The sequence below is a fragment of the Melospiza melodia genome, chromosome Z (genome assembly GCF_035770615.1).
Source record: "Melospiza melodia melodia isolate bMelMel2 chromosome Z, bMelMel2.pri, whole genome shotgun sequence".
Lineage (NCBI taxonomy): Eukaryota > Metazoa > Chordata > Aves > Passeriformes > Passerellidae > Melospiza > Melospiza melodia.
Window position 1 is genome coordinate 49,282,061 of NC_086226.1, and position 25,403 is coordinate 49,307,463.

Below are 25,403 nucleotides of genomic sequence, written 5' to 3' on the forward strand. Positions count from 1 at the left end.
GAAATAGGTGAAAATAATTATCATTAAGCTACTGAACAGGGCCTGTAGGTAAACCTACGGATTTACCTCAAAATGTCAAGAGTCTACATGAATTTCCATGTCAAAATAGCATGCCAATGATAATGTCAAAATAGATTAAGTGCACTGGTTTTCATTATATTCCAGAATACTTAGGGATTCAAAAACCCATAATCAAATTAATATGATGAATTATAACCTCACAGATAAGAAAGCTTTTATTTAATACCTGAATGGACCAGCTTTACCACATCCAGCTGTAGCAAGAAATCAAACGAAAATTCCACCAACTATGTTCTCAATCCTTCTCTCTCACTCAAATCTTAACAGCTGTGTATGTCCGGGTGCTGTAATAATGTTGAAGCTGGTATCGAGTAAATGTGTCTCTGATTATGTTTTCAAAGTCAGTGAGAAAATTCATTTATTTCCAAAGCATTCCCAACTATATTTATTGCTGTAGAAATAGATGTGCTATATAAACATTGGGAATTCACACAGAGCCTCCAGCTTTTTAATAAATTATTTTGGGGAGGTTTGGGTGTTTTTTTTGGGAGTTGTGTAGTGCCGTTTTTTTAAATACCTCAAAAATTCAAGGGGAAGAGCTTAGGGGGTGGGGTACTACCCCTTACCTGAATGTGTCTTCATGAACAACTGCCTTGGCTTTGTGAACATAGCAGACAATCTGTCGTGCTACATCCATTTGACTGAAGCTCGTAATGGGAATGCCAGGATAGCTGACATACTCTATTTGTCCATACTGGGGTGGGGAGGTTATCACATAAAGGAGCTCCTCTGGCCTGTCAGTACCATCCAATGCAAGGAGGACATCAGTTGTAATGTAGCTGTGGTCTCCTTTTGGCACTCTAAGGAGTTTTGTAAAAACAGCAATGTCTCCTGCAGAATAGACAAAACAACACTAAAATAGTCATGTTGAACTGGATGATCTCTTCTGCATTTTTAAGCCACAGGAAAGCCATCACTGGTAAGAAAAACTAAAAGACTTTAAGATTATAGAGAAATTCAGCATGGAAGGGACTTCAGGATATCTTTATTTGACCTTCTGCTCAAAGCAGGGTCAGCCATGAGATCAGCCATTGCCACAATGCTTGGGGTTTTATCCTGTTGGAACCTAAAAACTATTACCCTTTTGAGGCCAAGGATGAAGAGACCACAGACTCTTTTGACATGTCTTCCAATATTAGCATTGTCAGGTAAACCTTTATGTTTCTAATAGAGAGGAAATAAAAAAAAGAGAGACCCTAAGACTGTAGAATAACCTGGAAGACAGAGCTGTTTCTGAAGTCTTTTGCCTACTTTTTATTTTCTTGCCATTTTTCTGTGCTGCTTTACTCAGACATAAAGCTAGTTTCAGAAAGATATGTTTAGCTGTATTTGCAAAGCAGCTGGTAGTCCTGGGAGGCAAGGTGGAACACATTGTATTCAGTGGAGCCTTTTCAAATCCCAGGACCTGGCCAACTGTGAAATCCGAGCAGTTAAATTTACAGGATCTGCAGGAACACTGGCCAGAGCCTATATAAGGAAAGGATCAGGACACATACTCAAATATCTTGGTTTCAGAAACAGGCACTGTAAAACAGCAAGTTTAGTGGATCTTTACCCTTTTCCAAGTCCTTGATATTTATGTAGAAGTCCACAGCTGGAGATCTGTTGTACCCATCCCAGAGGTAAAATGTGAAGCTGTCTTTTTTCTTGGACCCCGCAGTTCCTGTGTGGACATATCTCACAAGGTTCATATCCAGCTCTTCCTGACTGCACTTCATTCCAGCTAGGAGAGTAACCCATCCTTGTCCTACCTAAAAAACACAAGCATCCTTCATTAACTGATAATCACTCATGCATCCTTCTCAGTTAATTGTATTTCTTTGTAGTTATATAGGCTGTTAGTGGCAGCTACCTGGCTTTCCTTCTATAGGCTCTTTCCTCATAGTATGTTTTGAAGGGCAGCAAATAACTGGAGTTTTTTTCCAGCAGATATAAGGCTGGAGAAGATACAATGATCATTAATAATATAGGAATATGGAGTTTAGCCACTTTTACTCTAGGAAATCATTTTATGCGCACTTCTCAGTCAGACACAAGATGAAAATTAAATAGTTCCTGATCCAGCTTATGTTTTCTATTTCTTAATTTCACAAATCTTCTCTTGATCCTATCTGAAATCATAACTAAAACAGTTTGAGAAATTGCTTCAGGGAGCATGGGAGTTTTAAGCCCCAGAGGTCCTCAGCTGCAAAAAGAAAAACCTTTTGGGGTTGGTTTTTGGACCAACCAACCAACCAACCAGCCAACCAACCAACCAACCAACCAACAAAAAAAAACCCAACAAAAAACCAACCAAACAAAAAAACCCCACAAAACAAAACAAAACAAAACAAAAAACCTAAAAAACCCCGACTTACACCATAAAATTCTGTGCCTTTCTGAAGATAGCCTAGTACCCTAAATTAAACTGATCCATGAAGTTCGTCTCATGTGATCCACAGATTGATGTTGAGATCCAGCATCAAAATGCTTTCCAAGTTCAAAAGATTTAGAAACAGAATTTTATTTCTATCACATAGGCACACTATTTAAAAGTGGCATTTTTTCAATCTTTGTTCCTTTTTCTTATTTTAGGTCAACAGATTATCATCTCGCCTTCCATTTCTAATCTTAATTTTTGTGATTCCTCTTGACACATCCTTTCTATCATCTTCCTTTTCCCTTCTTTCTCCCTGTGCTTTTCTTCTAGTTGGTGGGGTATTACTCAGTCTTTAACGTGCAACTCCTTCCATGCTTTCTGAACCTTGAAGTAACTGAAGTAAGGGTTGGATTTTTTAACCAGAGACTTTCCCCCATTCCCCCCAGCTTGATTTTCCTCCTTTGTGGGATTATTATCCCAGAATCTCTCTCAATTTTCACCTCAGTTGGTCTGCCATGTTTTTTGCCTTCCATCTTGTCCTGTTCAGGATCTGGGTTTTAATGCCAAAGCCTCTGGGACAGCACCATTATTGTTGCTCCTTCAACAATTAAACTGGCCAAGCTGTCTACTTCAGAATATGACAGGCATTTGGGAGAAAAGGAAAATGAACTTCATTTTGCCCTAAAAAGAGAGAGTTCTTTGCATGCCTGCTTTTTGTTGAAGTACAAAGACTAACCTTGAGCTGAAGCTGACCATTTTCTGGAAGTCTTTCAAATAAGTAGTAAATTCTCTCCCTGGGGGTATCTTTATCTTCTGCTGACAGAACAGCACTAGAAATTATATGAGTTTCACCTACGTTCACCTCTATATCGTTCTTCCTGAAAAAATTAAAAGTCATGTATTGATGCAATAAAGGAACCTTTTCAACATGTAATTTCTCTGCCAGAAATATGGATTAACCAAATGCTGAGAGAAATGATGATTTCAGAGAGAATAGAAGAAGGGTGCCTTTTTCAGTTCAAAAGAGTAAAAAAAGCAAGCAGTGCAGACAAGGTTCTCCTTACAATGGTAAGAAACAACAAAGATACCTAAAACACTGATTTAACACATCTCTTATTCCCCTGTACCCTATTCTGCTCACCTTTATACAATTTATAGGAATAAGACAATGTAAACCAGTAGATTGCATTATTACTGCCAATATAAAGCACAGCAATAGTGGTTCTAATGGACTGATTGCTTATTTAAGAAATGACTGTCTTTCAAACAACTAGTCTTCAAGGCTCACCTTTATCTGTAGGAGACACAACCATATCTAAGTGGCTTCTTCTCTGTACTCCTTCTAGCACCCACATCTCATTTTGGGAAGAAGCTCTCAAGAGGAATGTGTGAAGGCTTTACATTCCCCAAGGGCACTCTCTGCTACAGGATGCAATCCAAGAGGTGACAGATTGAGGTTTTGGCAATCACTCTGAATAAGAGGCACTGTTTGCCAGGCAAAAACATCCCATCACAGGTTCTTCAGTCTGTTGACCATAACTAATGGAGATGAGAGCTGAAAATCCCTGGGGTGGACAATGCCCCAAGATCAAAAGGTCAAGAAAAGCTTTCAAGTACTGCCCAATATTCAGCTGTAAAACTGCACTAGTATAAGGAACTCTGTGAGCCTATAGTGAACATGTAGTGACTGAATGTGGCAGGCTAAATCACCTCAGTGTCAAATTGAACATTTTCCTAAAGCATACTGCTTAAACACTGGCCACACATCTCATCTAAGTGGAGGGGTAACAGCTATTCCTTCTTATAAAGGAATAGCTATTTTGGGAGTAAATTTTTCAATCTATGAAATTGTTCACCACAGGAATGGCAAGTGGTGAGACCTAATATTGCTAGACAAGGAAGCAACAGTTTCTGGATCTAGCTGGGCAAAGCTAAAAACACTTGACTTCTTGCACTTCATCATCTTCTTTCACAGAGAGGGGGTGGAAAATGGCATATCAACAAGCTATAGCATGTCAGGAACAAATAGGTAATTATCAATAATTATCTGTATATAATATATGCATACATAAATTATACTCTTTTTTCTAACTGAAAATTCTCAAATGTTAGCATTATGTGGTCATTGAAAATCTTTTAACTAAGAAACTGACATTTGTTATTGCAGGAAGCTCTACCTGGTAAAAAAATAATAATCACTCTGATCTGAAAGTAGGCAAATACCCTGATGGATCAGAAATTCCCTCCTTAGAAGCAGTTGTGATTCTGAAATGCAAACTTTAGAGTTTCAGAGCTATTCCCACAAAACCTTTGGACTCTTAGCTTCCTGTCTGTCAGTCTGGGGCTGGAAAACAGTCACAAGTATGGAGGTCCTGATGCTCTATGACAAGTCATCAGCTGGAGTTCCCAAGGGATAAACTTCTTTTTAAAATGTCTGGGAGGTTTGGCTCTCTTGCAGCCAGCTGCCTATCTATCTATATGGTCTGCCAGGCAATTTCTTATCATGTCTAATTCATTTATGACTCCTAGCTTTGAAGTGTAAGGGAAGTTAGTGTGTACTTTTGCAGCAGTTGAATTATGGCAGAGAAAAGTTTTAGAATATAAAAGAAGAGAATTATATTCGGAAAGCCCTTCCCCTGCTTCAGCCTTGTGGATCCTCCCATTCCAAAATCCAGAGCTGCTTTCAGAGAGGTATTTTAGGCAGGTCTTTGTCTTAGGGAAGAGAAAAGCAGTACCATGGTGGTCAGTGTTCAGCAGAGGTACAACAGCTGGCAAACACCTTGAAGCAACTTATGAAAGAAACAACCAAAATTTTTCCCCCCATACTTTTATTTTTCCTCTATTTGCTTAATGTAGAGCAACAGTAAGCAACACTAAAGCTCTCCTTTCAGTAAAAATTTTTTTGTTAAATAGGCTGATAGAAAGAGACCTATACAGAAACGTTTTTATTGACATTATTCTGTTGATTGCTATGGCTTCTTCTTTCCATCAGACACCAGACATTGTTTAATGGTAAACATGGTGGGATGCTAGACTGGTGGCTGGATTTGATTATCTTAAAGGCTTTTTCCAACCTTAACAATGGCACGATTCTATGATTTGGTGTTTTGTTCTCTTTTCCATCATTTTGTCTAAACATCCCACTGTCAGGAACAGAAACATGTGACTTACTTGCTCAGCGCTGGTTTCTCATCATTAACCGGAATGATGTTTACTGAAATGGTTCTGAGGACTTTATGTTTTCCATCTGATAGCTGAATTTTAAAACTGTCAGTGAGATTTTCAGAGTTGTCATGCATGTACATCAGCTTCATTCCTACGTGAGGCAGGAAGAGGGTAAAAACGGGAGAAAGAGAGGAAGAGGGACAATGGGTGAGATAAATGGAAAGATTTATTTTTCCTGCAAAATCCCTCTCATCACTTCACTCTGCTTCAGTCACCTTTCTTCCATCTCCTCTCTCCATATGCTAGGGTAACAACAAACTTGCCTTAGCTATCAGAAGATGAGTTTGATGAGCCATTGCTGATCAGTGATCTAGCAATATACTATTGACTCAGGGTCACCAGCCTGACCTAAGTAAGGAGCGACTGTCCAAAAAAGGAATGTCTGACAATCTGAAAAAGGTGCATTTCTTCTCCTCTCCTTATTCTATGGGAACTATAGAGAGGATGAAACTGCCAGGCAACACTTTCCTGTGCTTTAAATAATCCTCAGGGAACTTTGAAGAAGCCTTTGGAAGGACAGCTGGCTTCTATGTATCTTCTTCTGTATCTATGACCATGGACAATCAGATGTTATAGGCTAAAGATGGCTCAATCACCACTGTGGATAACAGGCAAAAGCCAAAAAAGAATGTCAAAACCACGACTTGGGAAGGCAGAAGAATTTGGGGTGGACTCCTGATATTTCTGGAGGCTCATGCTAGACAGAGAGACAAAAAATCTTTCCTTGGTTTTAGAGGGCTGAACTGAAATTTGAGTGACGCTATTGAATTCATGCTCCTCTATAGTGATAGATTCTATCTTTTACTAAATAGCCACAGTCAGGAGGGATCCACCATATTCCGTGCACTGTTAAATACACTTTTTCATTACATGTACTTGAAACAGATTTGCTGCTTTAAAGCAGGCTGACTGCTCATGCTAAGCTGTGGAATCCCAATTTGTATGTTTATTGCTAGACATATGGTATATTGCAGCCTTTCAATGTCTAAAGAAGGCTTATAGGAGAGATAGAGAGATTTATTACCAATGCCTAGACATAATAAGGGACAGGAGTAGGTTTAGGTTGGACATAAGGACAAAAAGTTTTACAGTGAGAGTGGTGAGATGCTGGAACAGTTTGTCCAGAGAGGTTGTGGAACACTGGAAGTGTTCAAGGTCAGGTTGAATGGGGCTTTAGGCAACTTGGTCCAGTGCAATTTGTGCCTGGCCATGGCAGGGGAGGTGGACTAGCTGACCCCTAAAGGTCCCTTGCAACCTAAAATGTTTTACAATTCTGTGATCATTTGAAGAAACCTCATGATCAGTTAATGTGTTTTTAAATCAGTCTTGCTGTCTCTCTATTCTAGGTACTGTAAAACATTTACAAATCTATTTGATGATGTTAAATTATGTTACATTATTCCTTTTATTTCTTTTCAGAACAGATGATTTTCCTACTCATATTACTACCCTTTTCGATACAGAGGTCTCTCAGGATGATTTTATAGACAGTTTCTAAAATCAATAGATAAGGACAGCATTAAATATGGACAACTTCCATTCCTAAACATTGTCTTGAAAATAAACATAAGGCAGGCGAGTAAATAAATTATGAAGATTTCTTAGGTGTGCCACTTGCCTCATCAAAATAATGAAAGACCATTGTAAGAAGAATGCTGCACCTACCATTCCTCAGTCGTTCCAGGGAAAAGGCATGAACAAGCAACCCATGGCTGTGGTGATCATGGTTAATTAACTCTTTATAGTGCAGAACATCACTGCCGTGAACACCGTTAATAAGGAACCCATACGAGGGCATCTGCACAACCCCAAATACCAGAGGGTCTTGAGGCACATCCAGATCAACTGCATTGATAACAGACAGATCCAGCTCTTTCATCTCCCCTTCTTGAACCTGAACGTGAGAGAAAAAACATCCAATTCTTTTACATAAAAAGAAATCATAGAATTCTAGCATAGTTTCATGAGTATTTTTGTGTATAAGTGTATCTCTTGATTCATCCACCCTTACCAAGGAGATTTTTAACCAACCTCTGATTTCAACCAGTTCAAGAGACAGAGAAAGTGCTTATAGTGACAAAGAGAGAAGTTGCAATAAGGAGATCATTTTGCCAAGATTAATAGAAAATGCATTAAATCAGTGCCAAATCTAGTGCTCAAAAAGGGGAAAGCCTTTCAATATATAAAGGTATCTAAAAATGTCGATGCATATAGATTTATACATCCACTTTTTACTTTGCAGTAAGTTTACACTCTGTTCATGGAATTATTTATATTAATGACAGTCTACAGAGAGGGGAGAAGCTATGCAAGAAATATTTAAAAATACTCTAGTAAAAATGTGAAAGCTCTTAGGAATCCAGAAGGAGATGAAAAATCTCACTGTTTTCTAGATCACATATTTGTTTAAAGATTTGATCACTTCTTTTTACGTAAGTGCAAGTTTCCAAGATCTATGCACTGCTCCTATCCCACTGAAATTCTGTCTTATAGGTTTACATGGGATTTCACTGGACTGTTTCCTGAAGTAGGCTGAACAACAAAAAGTAAGGGAAATATGCAGAGGAACAGAAGGACAATGTTCTTATTTATATTAAAGAGTGGTTTCTGGTTAAAGTAGTTCTATGACAAACATATTGCTTATTTCCTTACAGTAATATTCCTGGCTATAAATTCTGGAACTTCATCATTGGTTGGACTGATTAGCACAAAAAATGGAGTCTCTGCTGAGCGATGCAGCCCATCAGTGACATAAAGTACAAATTTGTCTTCTGTTGGCTCCATTTGCACGTGCCTGGCTTGAACGTAGTTTATATTCATGGCTTTCAGATGCTTCAGCTGAAATGAACCTACAGATTTTAAAAAGAAAATGAGTTAGCACAATACTTTCATGTCTCCTAGTCTTATCCAGCATCAAAATAACTGAAACTATGTCTTTTTTCAAAGAATAAGTAACTTGAATTTTTAAGTTCTTTGTCATTTTCTGATGGTAAGAGTTACATTGCGCATGTTACTCCACGAAACAAGCCCTTTACCCCCAAAAATGCATAATTTTCCTTCAGGTGGGATTCTGAAGCTTGTCACTTTTCAGTTAAGACTGCACAACTGAGCCCACATGAAACCAACTCAAAAAACAGGTAGGAAAATATCTAAGGTCCAAGGTCCAAGATTCCTTGATAGTGCTAGGTTAATCGCTGGACTGGATGCTTTTTCTAAGCTTAACGATTCTATGATTATATTATTCTAATTACATTTTGACTGACAGACCACAAAAATGAGAACTTAAAGACTCAGTGATTACAGGTTTCCAGCTGAAGATGCCTGGTAAAAGCTGATAGCATTACAAATCATGTTACAATGTGTTCTGCTGAGGGTGAAACTGCCTTTCACAGTTTGAAAGTGGACAAGGGAAGTCATCATCTAAGTCAAACACCACCTCTAGCACTTCTGCAACTTTGCCTTGGAAACAAATGTGGGACCCAGGCTACTGCATTTAATTGGCAGAGGTGTAGGTGAAGGGACACTGGAGTCTTTCATGGGGGACTGAAGACGAAGGCAGGGAGAGCAGATTTGTATCTCATATTGTGACTTCTAATAGATCTCAGCAGGATGCATAAAACAACTGTTGCCTTGTTTGCTTCAAGGGCCGATTCTTCACATTTGCATTGCTTTAGTCTCCCTTTGAACTCCTCCACAAAGTCCCACTGCTCTTCATTTGTCAGCACCTGCGTTCCTCATAAGTCTGTATGAATGCCCACACCTGCATCTGCACCACCAGAGCCCACTGCAGAGCTTTCCACAAGCCCTCCACATCTAATCTGCTTGATTATCCTAAATTGTTAAGACTTACCTATGCTTATCCCAATGTTGCTCTTCTCAAAGCCAGGAGAAGGCAGTATGTTTTCAATGTAACCAAACTGGGGAGGAGAAACCAGCACAAACTGTAAGTCATCTGCAGCGGTGTCAGGGTCAGTGGCAAACAAATGTTTGGTAGTAAGGGCTGCTGAGGAACCCTCCTCCACCACAAAGCTTGCACCTGCGCACAAAAAACATGTTAAGCATTATTGGTCATGAGCTGATTTTACTGTTGTTTTTGGTAATAAGAATGGAAATAATAACAAAGGGCGGAAACACAACAAATACTGAATTACTGAGGGGTTTTGTTTTAATGTTTTCTTCTCTGCTTTCACTGACATCTCTGCTTTTGCCATCACAGAAGTAGAGAAGAGGATCATGAAATTATTTTACTGATTAAGTTATTAGCTAAGGTTTATATACTGCTCAAGAACAATTGTTACTTCTGTTTGTCAGAGCATTAATTACATGAGAGCTGTTAAGAATTGCTCGTAATGAACAATTTTTCATGCATCACTGCCTAATTTCCCTGCTGGGACAATGCTCCATTTCCAGAACATTACTTGGGTGAGTGCCTGCAAATTACAAAACTACTCATACATATGCTTAAATAGTCTCTGAGATACATAACATATACCTGATATTTACAAACAAATGACATTGAAAGACACAAGCATATAGAAAACATACTTTTAATATGTACACCACAGACCACACTAAAAAGCCCAGGAAATTGATGGAAATTTCACATAATGGGCTGCAGTTGGACTAGATGTACATTATGAACTCTACCTCCATTTTAACTGAATTTCTTAGATTCTGAAGTGTAGTTGTGAAAATGTGGCTTCATATCTATTAATGTATAACTTTTGTCTTTATTTGCTAAAATAATTAAATATAATGATTCTGTCCCAAATTTCTGTTTTGTGCTCTACACACACAGGTAAATAAATATCTCTATTTATGGTTATTTATGATTATGCTTTTGCCCTGTATAAACCTGATAATTGTTGAGTCATGAGTTCAGTTCAAGGACAAGATATAGATCACTTTTAGATCATAGCTTACATATGCAGCAATTAGCATGTAGACATGGTAGGGAGCAGATATGAGTGCTCTCATCTCTAACGGCATGCTTTAAGCATGCACCTGAAGAACAGCCAGCTCAGACTTGCACTGGCAGCTGGATTGGGTGTTTGGACTGTACAAGGAAATGAAAATAAAATTGATGAAAATTCTGATACAAAATTTTTGTATGCTGATTCAACTAACTATTTCTAATGCTAAAAATCAAAAACAAAAAAAGCCCCTCTCAGTCTTTAGCCATTACAGCGCTGGGTAGCCCCCTCTGTACTGCTGTATTGAGAAGAAGCTTTCACCAGTTAAAATTGATGGAGGCTGGTTGTCCACTGGAAGCACAGTGATGTTAAGGTCATAGACAGGAAAGGGATCATCACGTGAAACTGGGGGGGAAGGAAGTCCATCATAACAGCAGTCTGTCACATCTAGGCCAGCCTCGCCATCAGAGACAATCAAGGTTAGGATCTCAATGCAAGGAGTCAGGCCAATCTCACCACCTGTGAAAAAATATTTAGAAGAAATTATTTATCAAAACTTCCTGAAGACTAATTTTTATCCTGCAAGGACAGTCTTCAACATCAAGTCCGAAGAAAAAGAAAGCAGCAGCAAAATTACTGGAATTCTTAATTCTGAGTGGTGAGGTGCTGCTTGGTTAGAGATTTGGTTTCTTGTTAATAATTAATTTTAACCAGCTCTCTTCTATGATATAATAAGAGGGTGTAGAAAAGAGTCTTAGTATTGCTATAGTAATTATAATGTTATAATTGTAATGTTATGATATTATGTTATATTGTAGTAACACAGCTAATTGTCCTCAAGATTCTGTTCTTTGTGCACTAATATATGTACAAAATTTATATTGTGTGGGAAAAGTGTTTTTTCTGCACTTCTCAAGGAATGTAGGAAAATCTTTCTTTTATATATGTTTTCCTCTATGACAAATGGTAATATCCATGCTCTTCCAAAAGAAAAATATTAATATAGCAAGTAATGTATATGTTCTTATGTGCTTCTTATCCTTACAAAATGGACTATAACAAGGGCTGTACTTTATTACGGTACTGTATATTATGCCTATATGCAGTTACATTTAAAATGTGGGCTGATACAGCACTGGGAACTGCCACCCCTTGCAAGAAGCATCTGTGGGCTCAGAGCATTCCAGCTGTCAGCACTTCTGGCAGCCTGTGTCTTGCATTGCTGCAAGATACCATTAATAAGCAGCCTGAAAGGAAAGTGACTCCCCGACTTCTCTTGTAATACCTACTGACAGCACATTTAATGTTAGAAATTTGGAAATGAAAGCCACAAACGCTACATCCTTGAAAGTAAAACTTCATTGCCCCTGAAAAATATTGTCATTGAAATACAGTTTGTGATGTCTTTGGAAAGCAGAAGAAAAGTTTGTTGGTGGTGGCCACAATTAAGTACTTCCTTTTCAAATACCAGCTGCTCATTTTAGACAGTGCCAGGCTTGAAAATACCACATCTATTCTCCATGCTAACACAGAATTACAGAATCATTAAAGAGAAAACCAGAGTGTTTCAGGGGAAAAAAATCACTAAAGCTGCTATTCAGAGACGTAGAAAGGATAAATCAATCACAATGAAAGAATAAATTTAAGTAAGAAAGGAAGTTTACCAGCCCTTGATTTCTGCCAGTAATTAAAAAAAAAAAAAAAAGGTACTAACAATAAAACCACAAAATAAAGCATTTTAAACATTTCTTTGTCTTTATGAAACTCAGAACTTATCTTGTGGCATGGAAAGACTATGAGCTGTCCAAAGTAGATAGCCTTCTAGATTGGAGAGGCAAGGAAGAAGTAAAAATAGGGGGTTTTACTGTCATAAAGCACATCAAAATACTGTAGTTTGTACTTAATAATAATTTTGTCAAAAAAGCCCAAGACATTTTGTCAGTAACAGTGAAAGTGTTCCTCCTGGATTATGGTGCTTTCATATACTTGTTCAAATATAATTTTCCGTTCAAGCAGGGATTTGGATAACATATTAAAACATTTGCTGATTGTCTATCAGACAGCTCTTTTTTAAAGCCAGTTTATTTTTTTCCCTAGTCACAACGCATGGTTTCTAAGAAGTTCCTACTGGAATTCTGCAAAAATGTTAAGATACTTTTTAATAATACTTGTCTGACCGCCTTTCATTCTAATTGTGTCCTTAGCTCACTTACTGGTGTGCGTGTAGGTGACTAAACCAGCGATGACATCAGCCTGGGAGAAACGATCCACGGCAGAGCCAGCTCTCCTCACTAGCCCGTGGTGGGGCTGGCGGGCCAGCACGAACACCAGCTCCATGTCGTCGCTGTCCACATCTGTGGCATAAATGTACTCTGAGGAGAGGACAATTTCTTCACCCTCCAGGCAGTGGAGCACGGGAACAAGGCCTGTTTGCATAACAGGCAGCTCATCATTCACAGGCAACACCTAATCAGAAAAATAATTTAAGGTTTTCTTACTGTTCATTTCAGTGGAAGCCAGTTGTTTCAGGACACTGCTTTGCAGCTCAAGCTAACAGTTTGATGCCACTGTCAGAGTACACTGAGCTTTCTCTATAAGCAAAAAGAAACCAACTGAAGTAAAAAAAAACCCAGTTAAAGTACAAAGTGCAAGTCAAAGCTCCTCTTAATTTTGCCACATTAACCTGAAACCTACGGTTGAAATGGAAGCCTAACATATGCATTATCTCCCAGTTTCCAAGGTAATGCAAGGACTTTCAAAAATCAAGCTTTGAACCATTTGCCTCCACACAGACAATCACTCTCAGAAACACGCCACACACTGACCTTGACCTGCAGGATGAACTCTACAAAATGGATGCCATCTGAGGCTGCAAAGAAAATTTCATCAGTGAGAGTCTCAGAGCTGTCATGACGATATCTGCGGAAAAAAGATTACAGAGCTACACAAATTTTTCACAGATAAAAAGAATCCATGCTTTCTGGTCATGCCTTACAATGTGTATCCCTCTCTGTGTAAGGGTGTACACCTAACCCTGCTGATTCTGAATCAGAGTTTCTCCAAAGGGTTTTTGGGGTCTCTTACAAGAAGAAAACTCCCAAAATAAACCATCCATCAGTCAGGAAAAAGATTTCCCTAAGGATTTGTCATCTATGTCCTGGCTGCTTGTGAGGTGTTTAGTAAAACATGTATTTCAGGACTGTGGTGAGTCCCTACTTTCTAAAAGATGGAAATAGAGCCAGGGAGCTCTAACTCTGCATGCATGTGTCATGTCTTCTTCTTGCCACAAATAAAGAAGCAAAATTTTCTTCTCTACATTAATTAATGTTAAAAAAAGTTTTCATGTAAACAAACCAAGCTTAATAAACACACAACTTTCTTAAAAGAAAAAAACTAGCACCAGTGTCTTCTTCACAGGAACTTCATGGCTGAATACAGAATTTGTCTCCTCACCTGCTTGAAGCAGTGCTTTTATAGAGAAATCTATTTACAGCAGACATGCTGACTCCCATTTCCTGGCCACTCAATGCTCATTTCATGGTGACATTGCAATCCCAAGGTTCAGCCAGCAATCTTCTGGAGCAGCTCTGCCAGAGCTATGGTGAGCACTGCTATGGTGAGCTCTGCACCACTTCAGGCTTTAGCTCATTCAAGTGAGAGCCTCAGCTACCACAAAAGACAGCCACCACTCTTCTAACCTCACTGCCAGGGTACGCAGGTCCTCACAGGAAAGCCTGTCACCTCCATTCATGGGAATGTTATCCAGCTCCACCACCCCATGCTGCGGCTGCCTCTGCAGGAGCAGGAAGAGATGCTCTCCTTTCGTGTCAGAATCAGAGATGAGAATGTGTCCCTCTGTAATAGGGGTCGTGCCACCCTCTTGCACTCTCAAAGGGGTTGCTAAAACCTGCAGGGAGGAGAAATGCTGAGCTTTCCGTGCTGCTGCACCTCTAAACACACACCAAACAGGGTTATTCCCATTTGCTGTGCTATAAGGATGTGTGACACAATAAAAAAAATATGCCAAAGGATATTTCTTTTCTGCTGTGTTAGAAAAAGCTAACGAAATTACCAACAGTGGGCTATAACACATGCATCATAGTTCTCATCCCATTTCTGGAGGCTTCAGACCTCCTAAGGCCATAAGCAACACAAAATATAGGGATGCAGTATTGCTAACCAAGATGCAAAACATATATGTTTTTGTACAGATACATAGATGCCAAAGGTAGTCCTCTGCTTATCAAGGAAAATGACATTGCACACTTGCTAGACTTCACTAGAGAAGCACTCACCTGGTGCTTCTATCCCAATGCAAGCTGTGTGCAAGACTCTGAAACCCTGATACCATGGAAAATTCTTTTTTTAACTCAGTAAAATCAGAACATTTTATTTTGTTTGTACCCAAAGCAATTTCCAAGTCCTTCCTTCTCACTTTCCTACCCTACACACTACCCTACCTCTGGGGCTTGATTGTCCACAGGAAGAATTGTAATATTGAAGCAAATCCCATACAAAGTGCCTCCATGCTGATTGCTGACAGAAAAAACAAACTGGACTTGCTGAGGTTCGGGTCCAATGTCCTGCAGGGGTGGCATGTAAGCAACTTTCATATAGTTCACAGCATGCTACAAAAAGAGAAGAAGGGTACATGTAAGAGAAGATGATGGGGGGATATTCATAATCCATGACATTAGGGATCTTTATCCTCCCCTGTTTAGGTGCTATCCAACCATCAAAATAAACTTTAGAAATTTTGTATGATTTAGCTACTAGCCATACCTTGATTAAATGCATCTTTAAATATAAATTAGGTGAGTACACGTTCAAGTACTCAAACTTCTAGCAAAGAAATACTGATATGGTTTAGAAGTGATAGCAGAGGTCATGGCCTAAACTTCTTTACGGGTCCCTGTCAAAATGGTGGTCCAAGGACCTTTTCTAACGGTGACTTTAAAATAAACAATTCATAAAAACTAACATCTCCCATAGCAGCTGAATTTGCCCTCAATAGTATGAATAGTAAGTGCATGCCCTCTCTTTCATGGCAAGGACAGGCCAGTGATAGGAACATTAAAATCTTGCATCCAGATACCCATATTAGGCACCCTCTGTAGGGTCAGAACTCTCATTATGGTTCTGCAATGATCATTATGCCACTTTAACCATACAGCAGGATATAAAACAGGTCACTTTAGTAATACTTATTTGTCAAACTACAAATGCATTAAAACTGAATAGCAAAATCCTGAGAAAGTCTGTTCCAGCCTGTTCTATCCAGCACTACTGGTATCTACTAGAGGAGACACTGAGATGAAGCAAGAAAATGTTCAAGATCTCATTTCCACACTTTTCATACTTTTTCATTCCTCTTTCATCATGTGAAGCCAAATTCAGCCTACCAAACAACTGTAGCCCCCTGCTGCTTTTAGGATATTTGTGTTTACATATTGAAAAACTGAAACATGACAGAAATTTGTTTTAAAATCTGGTACTGGAATAGCAGAGTTTCGAGCTTCTTAAGCAAAGATTGTGATAGTACTGCTCCTCAGTTTTCACCTCTCGTTTTCCTGTCAAATAAAAGTTATACACTTGTAACTTTTTAAATTGTTTAGAACTCATTACGGTATCAGGTAGCATAACAAACCTGAGTAAATGACCGCAGTGCAAGAGCAGTAGGATCCTTGACCAGTTTGGGGATGGTGTCCACCATAAACAGCTTCCCAGCATCTGAGTAGCTACACAAAAACATGTGTGTCACATCTTGGCTAGCAATACCAAAGAACAAGGAAAATAGCCATGTAGCTCAATCTTGCATTTCAAATTAGCTTCAAACTTCCACCTGCACTGAAAGGAAAAATATTTTCCTTTCTTCCATCCTTGCTATCCATTTTAACATTACCACAGAAAACTGACCAAAAGAAATACTTTTCAGGATGATCATGAAAAATCATCTCATAAGCAAAAATTACTCTGAGTGTGTCTCTACACACCCCAGATACTATTTACACCACCTGCAAGTCTAGTCTATCACAGTATTATTATTATTATTACTCGCACACCTGCATTTATCTTTAAGTGGAAAAATTAAATATTTCTAGTTTCATGCATCTTATAAACTCTGAAATTAACTGGTTTCCAGCAACCCAGCTTTCCAACAGCTGTAACTAGCAAACTGGATAACCATGTGGCTATTTGACTGATTAGGAAAATAGCCTGCTCTCCCAGCTACGTAATGATCCTTTGCTGCTTGAGGTCAAAATTGAAAGTGTTAATCTTCAGCTTAAACCATGCAATTTCTGGATTTTAATCTTTTCGTTTAGCAAATTGTTGCTGATGTTCTAATGAGATTACATCACCAGTGATGTAAACTGCTACTGCACTCATTCATTCCATACCTCCCTTGCTCCCATAGTGTGTTTTGCCTGTTTTCTGCTCCACGTCTTCCTAGTCCACATTCAGGAGTGTCTGATACATATTTTTGAAAAAGCTGCAGCACCTCCTGGTCTCAGTCTGGGGCAGGCACAGGTCAGCCCCATTCTAACTGTTAGAAGAGGTGCTGTGTCTTGTGCTTGAGGCTGTACAAAATCCCAAAAGTCAGTGTAAAATTCATATCAAACAAAAGGAAAGTATTTCACAAGGTTTACTCCTTCTTGTTTCTTGTTCAACTATGAATTACCTATTTTTTATTACTCTGAGTATTACTCTCTTGCTTCAGGCTCTAGCTTACCCTTAATCATCAGCAGGAGAACTGCATCCAACTATTGTCACCTGCACTTTCAGCAAACAGAGGAAGAACTTGAGGCACCAGTATGTTACTGTCACTGAGGCTGCTGCTCTTACATGGGTTATTCCCCCGTCCCATCTGAAAAGTTTATCAGGTTGCACCTACCCATGGGTGCAAGAGAAAAATGGGGAAGTGGTTATGGTGTATGTGAGCTCCCTGTCTTGCTCTTCCACATCTATGAAGTGGAGATGTTTCTTAGTTAGGTGAGAAATCTCAGTCTCCTTAACAACCAGGTGGCGGGTCACTCCTGGAGCTTCTCTGGGCAGCTGGTCATCCACAGGGATAATGTGTACCATCATCACCTGCAATTGGGGAGACAGCAGAATCATCAGCCATTGCTCTCAGTAAGAGAGTGTCCCAAGCAGCTGTTAACCAACAAGCACACAGAACTGGATCACTGGACTGTGAGATACAGAATGTGGCTGTCATGTCATATCATCAACACATCATTAATGGAGGTGTTTAACAGTTAAAGGCAAAGCTTTTGAATCTTAGAGGTTTCCCTTTAAATTAAATGCAAAGTTAAATTTAGTATGTTGGACTTTTGCATAAAAAAATAGTCTATTCTCAGTTGACTTCAGGATGATTGTTTAATTTGTTTGTACTATCCCCAAATATGATTTGCTTTCAACATTTTGTTTTATAGCATAGGAAGAAATCTTTTTGATGAACTTTAACCAGCCAGGGAGAATTACCCCATTGAAAGCAAGAACAAGAAATAGCCCTAAAGAACACGGGTTTTGGTGATGACTGTCATCAGAAAAAATCTATACAAGTCTTATTTGAAAGCCTGTCAGAACATGTAAGATATTAGCCATTTGAAGAAAAAATTCAGGAGACTGCAAAGATGCTTCCTTTCCATACCTGTGGCTCTGAGAGATTTGGAGGGTCATGACTATCGCATAGCACAAACTCAAGGGAATCTTCAAATACTTCTCCTCCCAAATGATGATAATAAATCATTCCATTAAATAGATCCCTCTGAAGAAAACTGTTGACAGAATACCCTGTTGAAATGAAAAATTCATCTTCTATTGAATACTCCATGATTTTAATACTACATTAAAGTTATGCAGTTAGCTGTCCAAGTAACTGGAGAAGTATAATGTCCTCTTTTTCACCCTAACTGGAGCAAGTCCTTCAAAATGTTCTCTCATTGTCTTCCACATTCTCTGAAGATCACCATCAAGTTCTTTTCTGTGTCAGTTAAAGATCATTCAAAAATGAAGCAAACAGGCCAAAAGCCCTGTTCAAAAGTCAGAACAGAATTTGCAGGACTAGCAGCCTCTACAGCCTAGCACAGGAATTTATGGGTTATTACATGGAAGAAGAGTTTTCTCATCATTTAGCATAATTAGGATCATGTCTTAGCTCTGACTTCGTCACAGATCCTTGCATGTAAACTAACTCACACCAATACTTTTTCTGGAGTAAAGGACTGCAGGAAAATGGACTCAAAACGGAAAAATTACAGGATAAATTGTGTACATAGGAACAGTTATGCTAGTGCAGAGATCAACATTAATTAGTGTTGGGGTTTTACACTACAATTAAATAAGTTCAAAATTGCCACTATTTGTCCTGAGCCAAAATAAGGTGTCTGACTGTAACATGTACTGTATTTTTAAAAGGAAATGACAAAGAAAAATTTGTGGATGTGCTTCATTACCTAGCAAGTTTGGTCCTGGTTTCTTCAAGACTTCTCCTGCTTGTGGTGGCTTGGTAATATTGAATAGTATGTAGTGATCACTGGAATCCATGTCCGAAGCATGGAGCATGGAGCGCTGAATCAGGATTGTCTGTCCCTCATGAACTTCAATGACCACATTGCTGATCAGAAATGGAGGGCTGTCATCTTTAGGGAGGATATTTATTGGAAACTTGTGGCGAATACTGTGGGAGCCATCAAAAATTCTAAATACCACAAAGTCCTTAGTAGAATCACTGTCATCATGATGGTAGTGGACAACTCCATCCTGAATGTCAGAGACAGTGAACATGAATCCTTTCCCTCCTGTTAAAACAGTGGAAGAAAAAGCATCAAAAATGTGTGGTTCAGCCCAGAAAAGTATCTTTCCACTAATATGAAGATTATTGAGGGAGAGAGATGAACAGCATGTTGCTAACTAGAAAAATCAAACGCAATTTCACCTATCAAAAAAAAAGGTTGTAGGAGTTGGAATAGCTAGTAAGAATGCAAAATTTGTAACTGTGACAGCAGAGAAAATGTCACTAAAGGTATGTGGAGACATCAAGGATTTTTAACTGTGATTGTTTCCACTTTAATTTCTACTTCCTTATCAGAGCATTTTACAGGCATTTTAAGCATTAAAGAATATATCAACTATATATTTTTATAATTAAAGATCAGGACTTCATTTCAAGTAAAATATAATGATGTAAGGATTTTGGTATATTGAGGTTATGGTCTGTCATAAGACAGTTTTATACCTCTGCTTCACTAGAAATGTTATGCCTACAGACAAATATTCAGGCAAGCTAAAGGATTCATGAACTGCAAGCTGGCACTAAAAGGTATGATCTCCCCCAGGCCACCAAGAAAGCAAGCCAGCCTTTCCTCTAAGGTTTTGCCAAAAAAAAGACAATTCCCAGAATATGTGGTAATGTTTTCCTTGGCATGAGGAGAGCCAAAAGAGGATAAGGCACAGTCACTGGAGATAAAATACCCACCTCTGGCTGCTGCATGGTAGCCTGAGAAAGCCTCAAGCTCAGTGTGCACAGGCAGGATTGCCACAGGAGATGGGCCCTGGCTGGCTGCACAGCCTCCCTATCACTGTTTCTGGGGAGAGACAGCACTGCTAGCCCTGCTGCAACCCACCCAGCGCTGCTGCCAGCACACGGTTCCTGCCTGCAGCTCTGCAGGAGGATGATCTTGCACACACTGTCTTTTTACTGCCTTCTTAAAACTTCCTGATGTTTTATAGATTCCCACACTGGACTACTTGTCCGAATTCCCTGGAGTTAAGTTTACTTCTGAGTAGTGTCTGTATCTGCTATATTCAAAACACCACCCTTCTCTTCCTTTAAATAGCTTCTTTACATCTTTAGGTTATGCATTTTACATGAACACATTCAACTATCAAAAAATCTCAGCATTGATAGTGGCAACATGTTCCCACCCTGCCAAGAGCAAAGTGATTTCCATTACATAACCTTTTCCCCAAGCACTGTGATGACAGATATGCTGGAGAGTAGAACTTGTGATATTGATAATGCAGAAGGCTAATGAGTTAGAAATCTAATTTAATTTCAACTTTTTGAAATAAACCTTAAAGCTGCCAGTAACAACTATATCCAAATGCTGTCTGTATTTGCCAACAAAACAAAATCACTTGGCATTCTTAAACATCTGCAAGCAAAAATGTAAGAACTGAAAATGTATTGACTGTGTTTCTTCAAAGTCATGTTTCTCAATGAAAGCATAGCTGATTTCTTTAAAATTTTGCCTTTGGAGTGTAAACATACATTAAGAAAATGAAGGTTTAAATACTGAATTTTTTGAACGTTCCTGTTTTAATACGCATGCCTAGCATGGTTGTAGCAGGGGAAGGTGGTCAGCAGAGGGAGCAGAGCTGCTGTTTTATCACAGAGGAGATTTTTCCAGTCTCTGCAGTTGAAATTACCTACCTCTGACTGAGAGCTGCCCGTGCTGTAAGCCATCGACTGTGACCAAGCGAACATTTTGGATGTCATCGTTGTCTACAATTTGGAAGTGCTGCCATGTGATGGGTCGGGATTGCCCCTCTAGCAGGTTGAGTCCTACGAACAGCAGAGAGTTACGTCACTGTCAGCATCTAACACTTCTAAAAGTGTTTCCAACCAGAGGAAAGAACTCAGAATATTTAATTCTATCTGCACATCTATGTGTGAAAGGCATTCCAGTGGAGGTTTAGATATTAGGAAAAATTTCTACACTGAAAGAGTAATTTAGCTTTGCAACAAGCTCCCCAGGGCAGTAGTGGAGTCACCATCACTGGAAGTGTTCAGAAAATAAGCAGACAAGGCACTTCATGACATAGTTTAGTGGGTGTGGTGATATTCAGATGAAGATAATTTTGGAGGTTCTTTACAACCTTAATACTTCTATAATGCTATGATTTTAAGGCCACCTAAAAGTCTGATAACAGCTTCTGACATACTTGAATTTTTTCATTGTCTTTAAGGAATCTTTTTCAGAGAAATAACCAATCCTGATGTTGCAGGTAGCTTCACGTGTAAGTTGCATATTGTGTCCTGGGGGGAGGGAAACATCAGGAGCCCCAGGCAAAGAACCATCAATGGGCATGGGGTCTGTCTGGTCACCCAGAGACTGCAACAAGAAGAAATATCACCACTGGAACAAGTACACACGGACTGTGGGGGTATAAAAGACAGGGATTCCTGTGTTTGGGGTCCCTCCCTGCAGACACCCAGTTTGAGGTAATTTTGTGCAGCTGCACCACAGTTAAATTACATAAAGGAAACAGACAGCAAGTATTCCAATATGGGAAACACAGACTGAGCCAGTAACAGAAACTTGTCTGTTTGTATGTGTGTGGTGAGTGTGGGAAGTCAAGCAGGACATCCATCGGATCACTGGAGCCACCTGCTGTGGATAGCTTCAGTCCCAGCAGTGCAATGGCTTCAGTCTTGGCTAGTGCAATTGTGGCTCACAGGGAGGGGTATCTGAAAGGTAAGGCAGGAAATTTCCTTGACATCTGGTTTCTAATTATCTGATAATCTAATGAGGCACATTTCTGGACATTCGCACTGACAGGAGCATTGTTCTTGAAATCTCACAATGTCTGAAACTGGGCATTTCGATTTTTTAGTCAGTTAAAAACATGTTGATCTTCCTGAGAGAGGACAGGTGCTCCTTCTTAATTAGATAGTCATTTCAGGTGAGGTTTCTCTGGAAGACATGAGGCGCCTTCTGCTCAGATCCTTTCCTTTTCTACCATAGGAAAACTGCACTTTCCCTGGTGTTAACTTCTAGACGTGTTTGATCTTATATTTTTTCCTTTTGATGATTAAATATCAATGCACTCTAGATGAGAGACTCTGTTCCCTTTCCAGTGCAGGCATTATAAATCTGTTTGAATTAGACCTAACCCTGTAAGGTTTCCAGGCTTTAAATGCTGGTGGTATATCATGCCCTTTTTCCTATTTGTTAATTTTTGCGCACTTCCACTTTAAACAACACCAACAAGCCTTGGTCTTTCCTATGTGCTACCCCATTCTTCCTATTCCATAGGAGTAGCCATTAATATTCATACCTTTTTATGTACAGTCCATTCTTCAAGAAAATGCTATATGAATAAATCACAGTTTTCCTGTAACTCTATTTTTTCTTTATTTTTCATTCCAGTTAAGACATTAGATCTTTTTGAAGTTGTTGTAACATGTTCCCTCCAAAACGGATATAGGGGAAAATAGATTTCTGCTCCTTCACTTTAATGATCCTTAGACTCCAGGTGTAAATCTGATTTTTAGAGCTTTGTCAAATATTTGTGCCAAAATGTTATTGATTCTGAAGCAAAATTAACTTAGCATAAGAGATCTCACCTGTATTCCACGAAACCCGTGGGGCATTTGTATCTGTTGTTCTGATAGAAAGATGCACAGTGATTGGTGAACTCCTTTCAAAGTAGAAGTCATGCACCTCAAACTCCACCTGTTGTGAAAACAGATAAAATGCTTATTGAAACTGGAAACAAAAACACATATACTCCAAAACACATATAGTGCATTCCCTTCTGAGAGATCTTACAGGTTATTATCTGATAATATGTTAATAAACAAAACTTGATTTAGCTTCTAAAAAGAGCCACAGAAGTTCTGCACAAAACTGAAACTTCTTTGCTCTTTGCAGTGAATTCTGAATTCTGTGAAACTTAGTTTATAGTGTGTGTAATTTTCATTTTTTTGGGGGTAGTTAAATCATCAATTAATATACAGCTTTTTTAAAGTAGTACTAATAAAAAGTGAGGGAGACATTTCCTGCTTTTTTAAGATGTGTAGGACCGAAATAGGTATGACAGAAAATACATGCACTAGTGCAGAAAAAATAATTAAAAAAAAAATCAAACTCTTGAGCTTTCAGATTCCAGAACTGTCAAATTCTTGAACCTGCAATCAGACAATGCTGAAAGCAGAACAGAGATGAGGCACTTAAGGAGCAGATGTTTTGGTAGGATGTCTGGTCCTCACTTTAAGGAAACAGGGAAATGGGGCTCCTGTGAGAGCCAAGAAAAAAAAGGTGAGACAAGTCTTGTCAGCATCAATTGCCAGTTACTGTTGCTGTTGCTTGCTCTGCTTTCCAGGCAACTATTTCCTCAGTTTATCTTGCTCTGATTTCTTGTTTGTTCAGTTTTATTGCTTTAGTACCAACCATTTTGCTTTGATTGGATAATTCCTTAAGTAACTTATCAGACAGTATTTCATAACTCACTCAAGAACCTGCAGACAGAAGTCTGACCTCATTCATCATTTCCATCATGCTCTCTGTGTTAGTGACATGCTTTTACTACTCCCAGCAGGAACTGTTGGGAGCCCTTTTTTGTTATCCCTAAACCCTCATTATCACAGCAGGTAGGCTGTAAGGCCAAAGAGCAATCCTGGCCTTTACCTGGTCTATCTTTCACGACTTTAAATATGTCACCTCTGCACAGGTCACAGAGATCAGTAACATCATGCAGGGATAAAAGCTGTGTGGAAAAGGCACCACTGATCTTTCCAAAGCCTCTTGGGTAGAAGTAAAAGCACTGTTATTTCACTATTCCTCCTAATAAAAAAAAAAAAACCTGTTTAGGTATTTCTCAGTCAGAGGGGATAAAAGGTTTTCAGTACAAAGAAATTCTTATGGAATGAGCAATAAACATCTATTTTGTGTTAGTTAAGATGATGTGTCATAGGAGAAAGTGGTAAAAGATTTTGCCTCTGCTCCTGTATTGCATATAGTTTTAAAAACGTTTTTCCCCTGAAAAATGTTCATTACATGCAATTACATTTATTTCCATTTTACATAATCTTAAGGAGGTGAAAACCAGTAAATGTTCACACATCCCCTTGCTACCTCATAATTCCTCCTCTCTGTGTGGCTGTTATTTGGAGGCTGATAAGCAATGAGCATGTCACTGAGATCCTTCCACGTGAAGGAGCCAATAGGTTTGGTGTGGTCAGAGAGGTGAGTGATAAAGCCTCGTGGAGGTGGCTTGGTGATGTTGAATATAAGCAGGGACTTTGGAGTTTCATTGTCTTCAGCATCAATGGTTGTGGTTGTAATAGGAGTTAAAATAAATTGATCTACTTCCAGGATGAACTTTGCCATTGGGGCAGCTTTGGGTCTTTGGTTGGGAACAGCACCTCTAATCTGAACAGGGAGCCATGCATACTCCGTCTACAACAGAAAAAAATGAGACAACTGAAAAGGCAAAGTAAAGTGAAAAAATAAATCAAATTTCTTCTAGCTTCACATAGCAAATCAGGGTACATGTTAAAGCAATAATTATTTTGAAAAGAAAAATTAAAATATTTTAATTAGAAAATGCCTAGAGTAAATATTGAGACATCAAGAATATGACTTTCAGGTTCACTAGTCTTATTTGTGTCCTTAATTTGAGGCTGAAATGACTTCCTTAATTTGATGTGAGTTTAATGAATAACTTTATCTGACAGAAACATGCACAAGCTATTAATTATTATTAACTGAATATGTTCACAGAGCTCTTAACTTATAATTACTGTGTATGCTGAAGTCAGTGCAGATCACGCTGTACAGAAGTTGTGGAATTATGCCAGAATTAATTTTTCTCTCAGGATAAACTACTTATGTCTGACAGTAATCAATCAGAGGTGTTTCTCTCTAGCCATAGTGGTCTAATCATAGAGGCATGGAGATAATGCCTTTCATTAACTTAGCTGGCAAATTTCTAAGAACTGAAAAGATTTAAAGGCTCCCTATCTCTCTTCAAATGTGACAAGGAGCAAAAAATTATTAAAAAAGAAACAACAACAGAAACCACAGGATGACAGTCAG

At 38.9% G+C, this 25,403-nt stretch overlaps 1 protein-coding gene across 4 annotated transcripts in view; it reads right to left on the reverse strand.

The window, feature by feature from the left end:
• The window catches only part of FREM1 (FRAS1 related extracellular matrix 1), a 64,754-nt gene that overhangs the window by 27,701 nt on the left and 11,650 nt on the right, over positions 1-25,403 (reverse strand). For 2 of the 4 annotated variants that reach the window (XM_063180420.1, XM_063180421.1), the window contains exons 6-24: positions 24,441-24,764; positions 22,931-23,039; positions 21,014-21,145; positions 19,035-19,379; positions 18,230-18,372; positions 17,471-17,667; positions 16,226-16,316; positions 15,039-15,206; positions 14,277-14,485; positions 13,404-13,497; positions 12,792-13,044; positions 10,900-11,097; positions 9,516-9,701; positions 8,318-8,514; positions 7,331-7,559; positions 5,612-5,756; positions 3,177-3,318; positions 1,637-1,832; positions 648-912 (exon numbers count right to left, since the gene is read on the reverse strand). In XM_063180420.1, the coding sequence (XP_063036490.1) occupies positions 648-912; positions 1,637-1,832; positions 3,177-3,318; positions 5,612-5,756; positions 7,331-7,559; positions 8,318-8,514; positions 9,516-9,701; positions 10,900-11,097; positions 12,792-13,044; positions 13,404-13,497; positions 14,277-14,485; positions 15,039-15,206; positions 16,226-16,316; positions 17,471-17,667; positions 18,230-18,372; positions 19,035-19,379; positions 21,014-21,145; positions 22,931-23,039; positions 24,441-24,764 (3,623 nt within the window). Of the gene's footprint in view, positions 1-647; positions 913-1,636; positions 1,833-3,176; positions 3,319-5,611; positions 5,757-7,330; positions 7,560-8,317; positions 8,515-9,515; positions 9,702-10,899; positions 11,098-12,791; positions 13,045-13,403; positions 13,498-14,276; positions 14,486-15,038; positions 15,207-16,225; positions 16,317-17,470; positions 17,668-18,229; positions 18,373-19,034; positions 19,380-21,013; positions 21,146-22,930; positions 23,040-24,440; positions 24,765-25,403 lie in introns of those variants that run through there. The other 2 variants (XM_063180422.1, XM_063180423.1) reach the window with 2 other exon arrangements.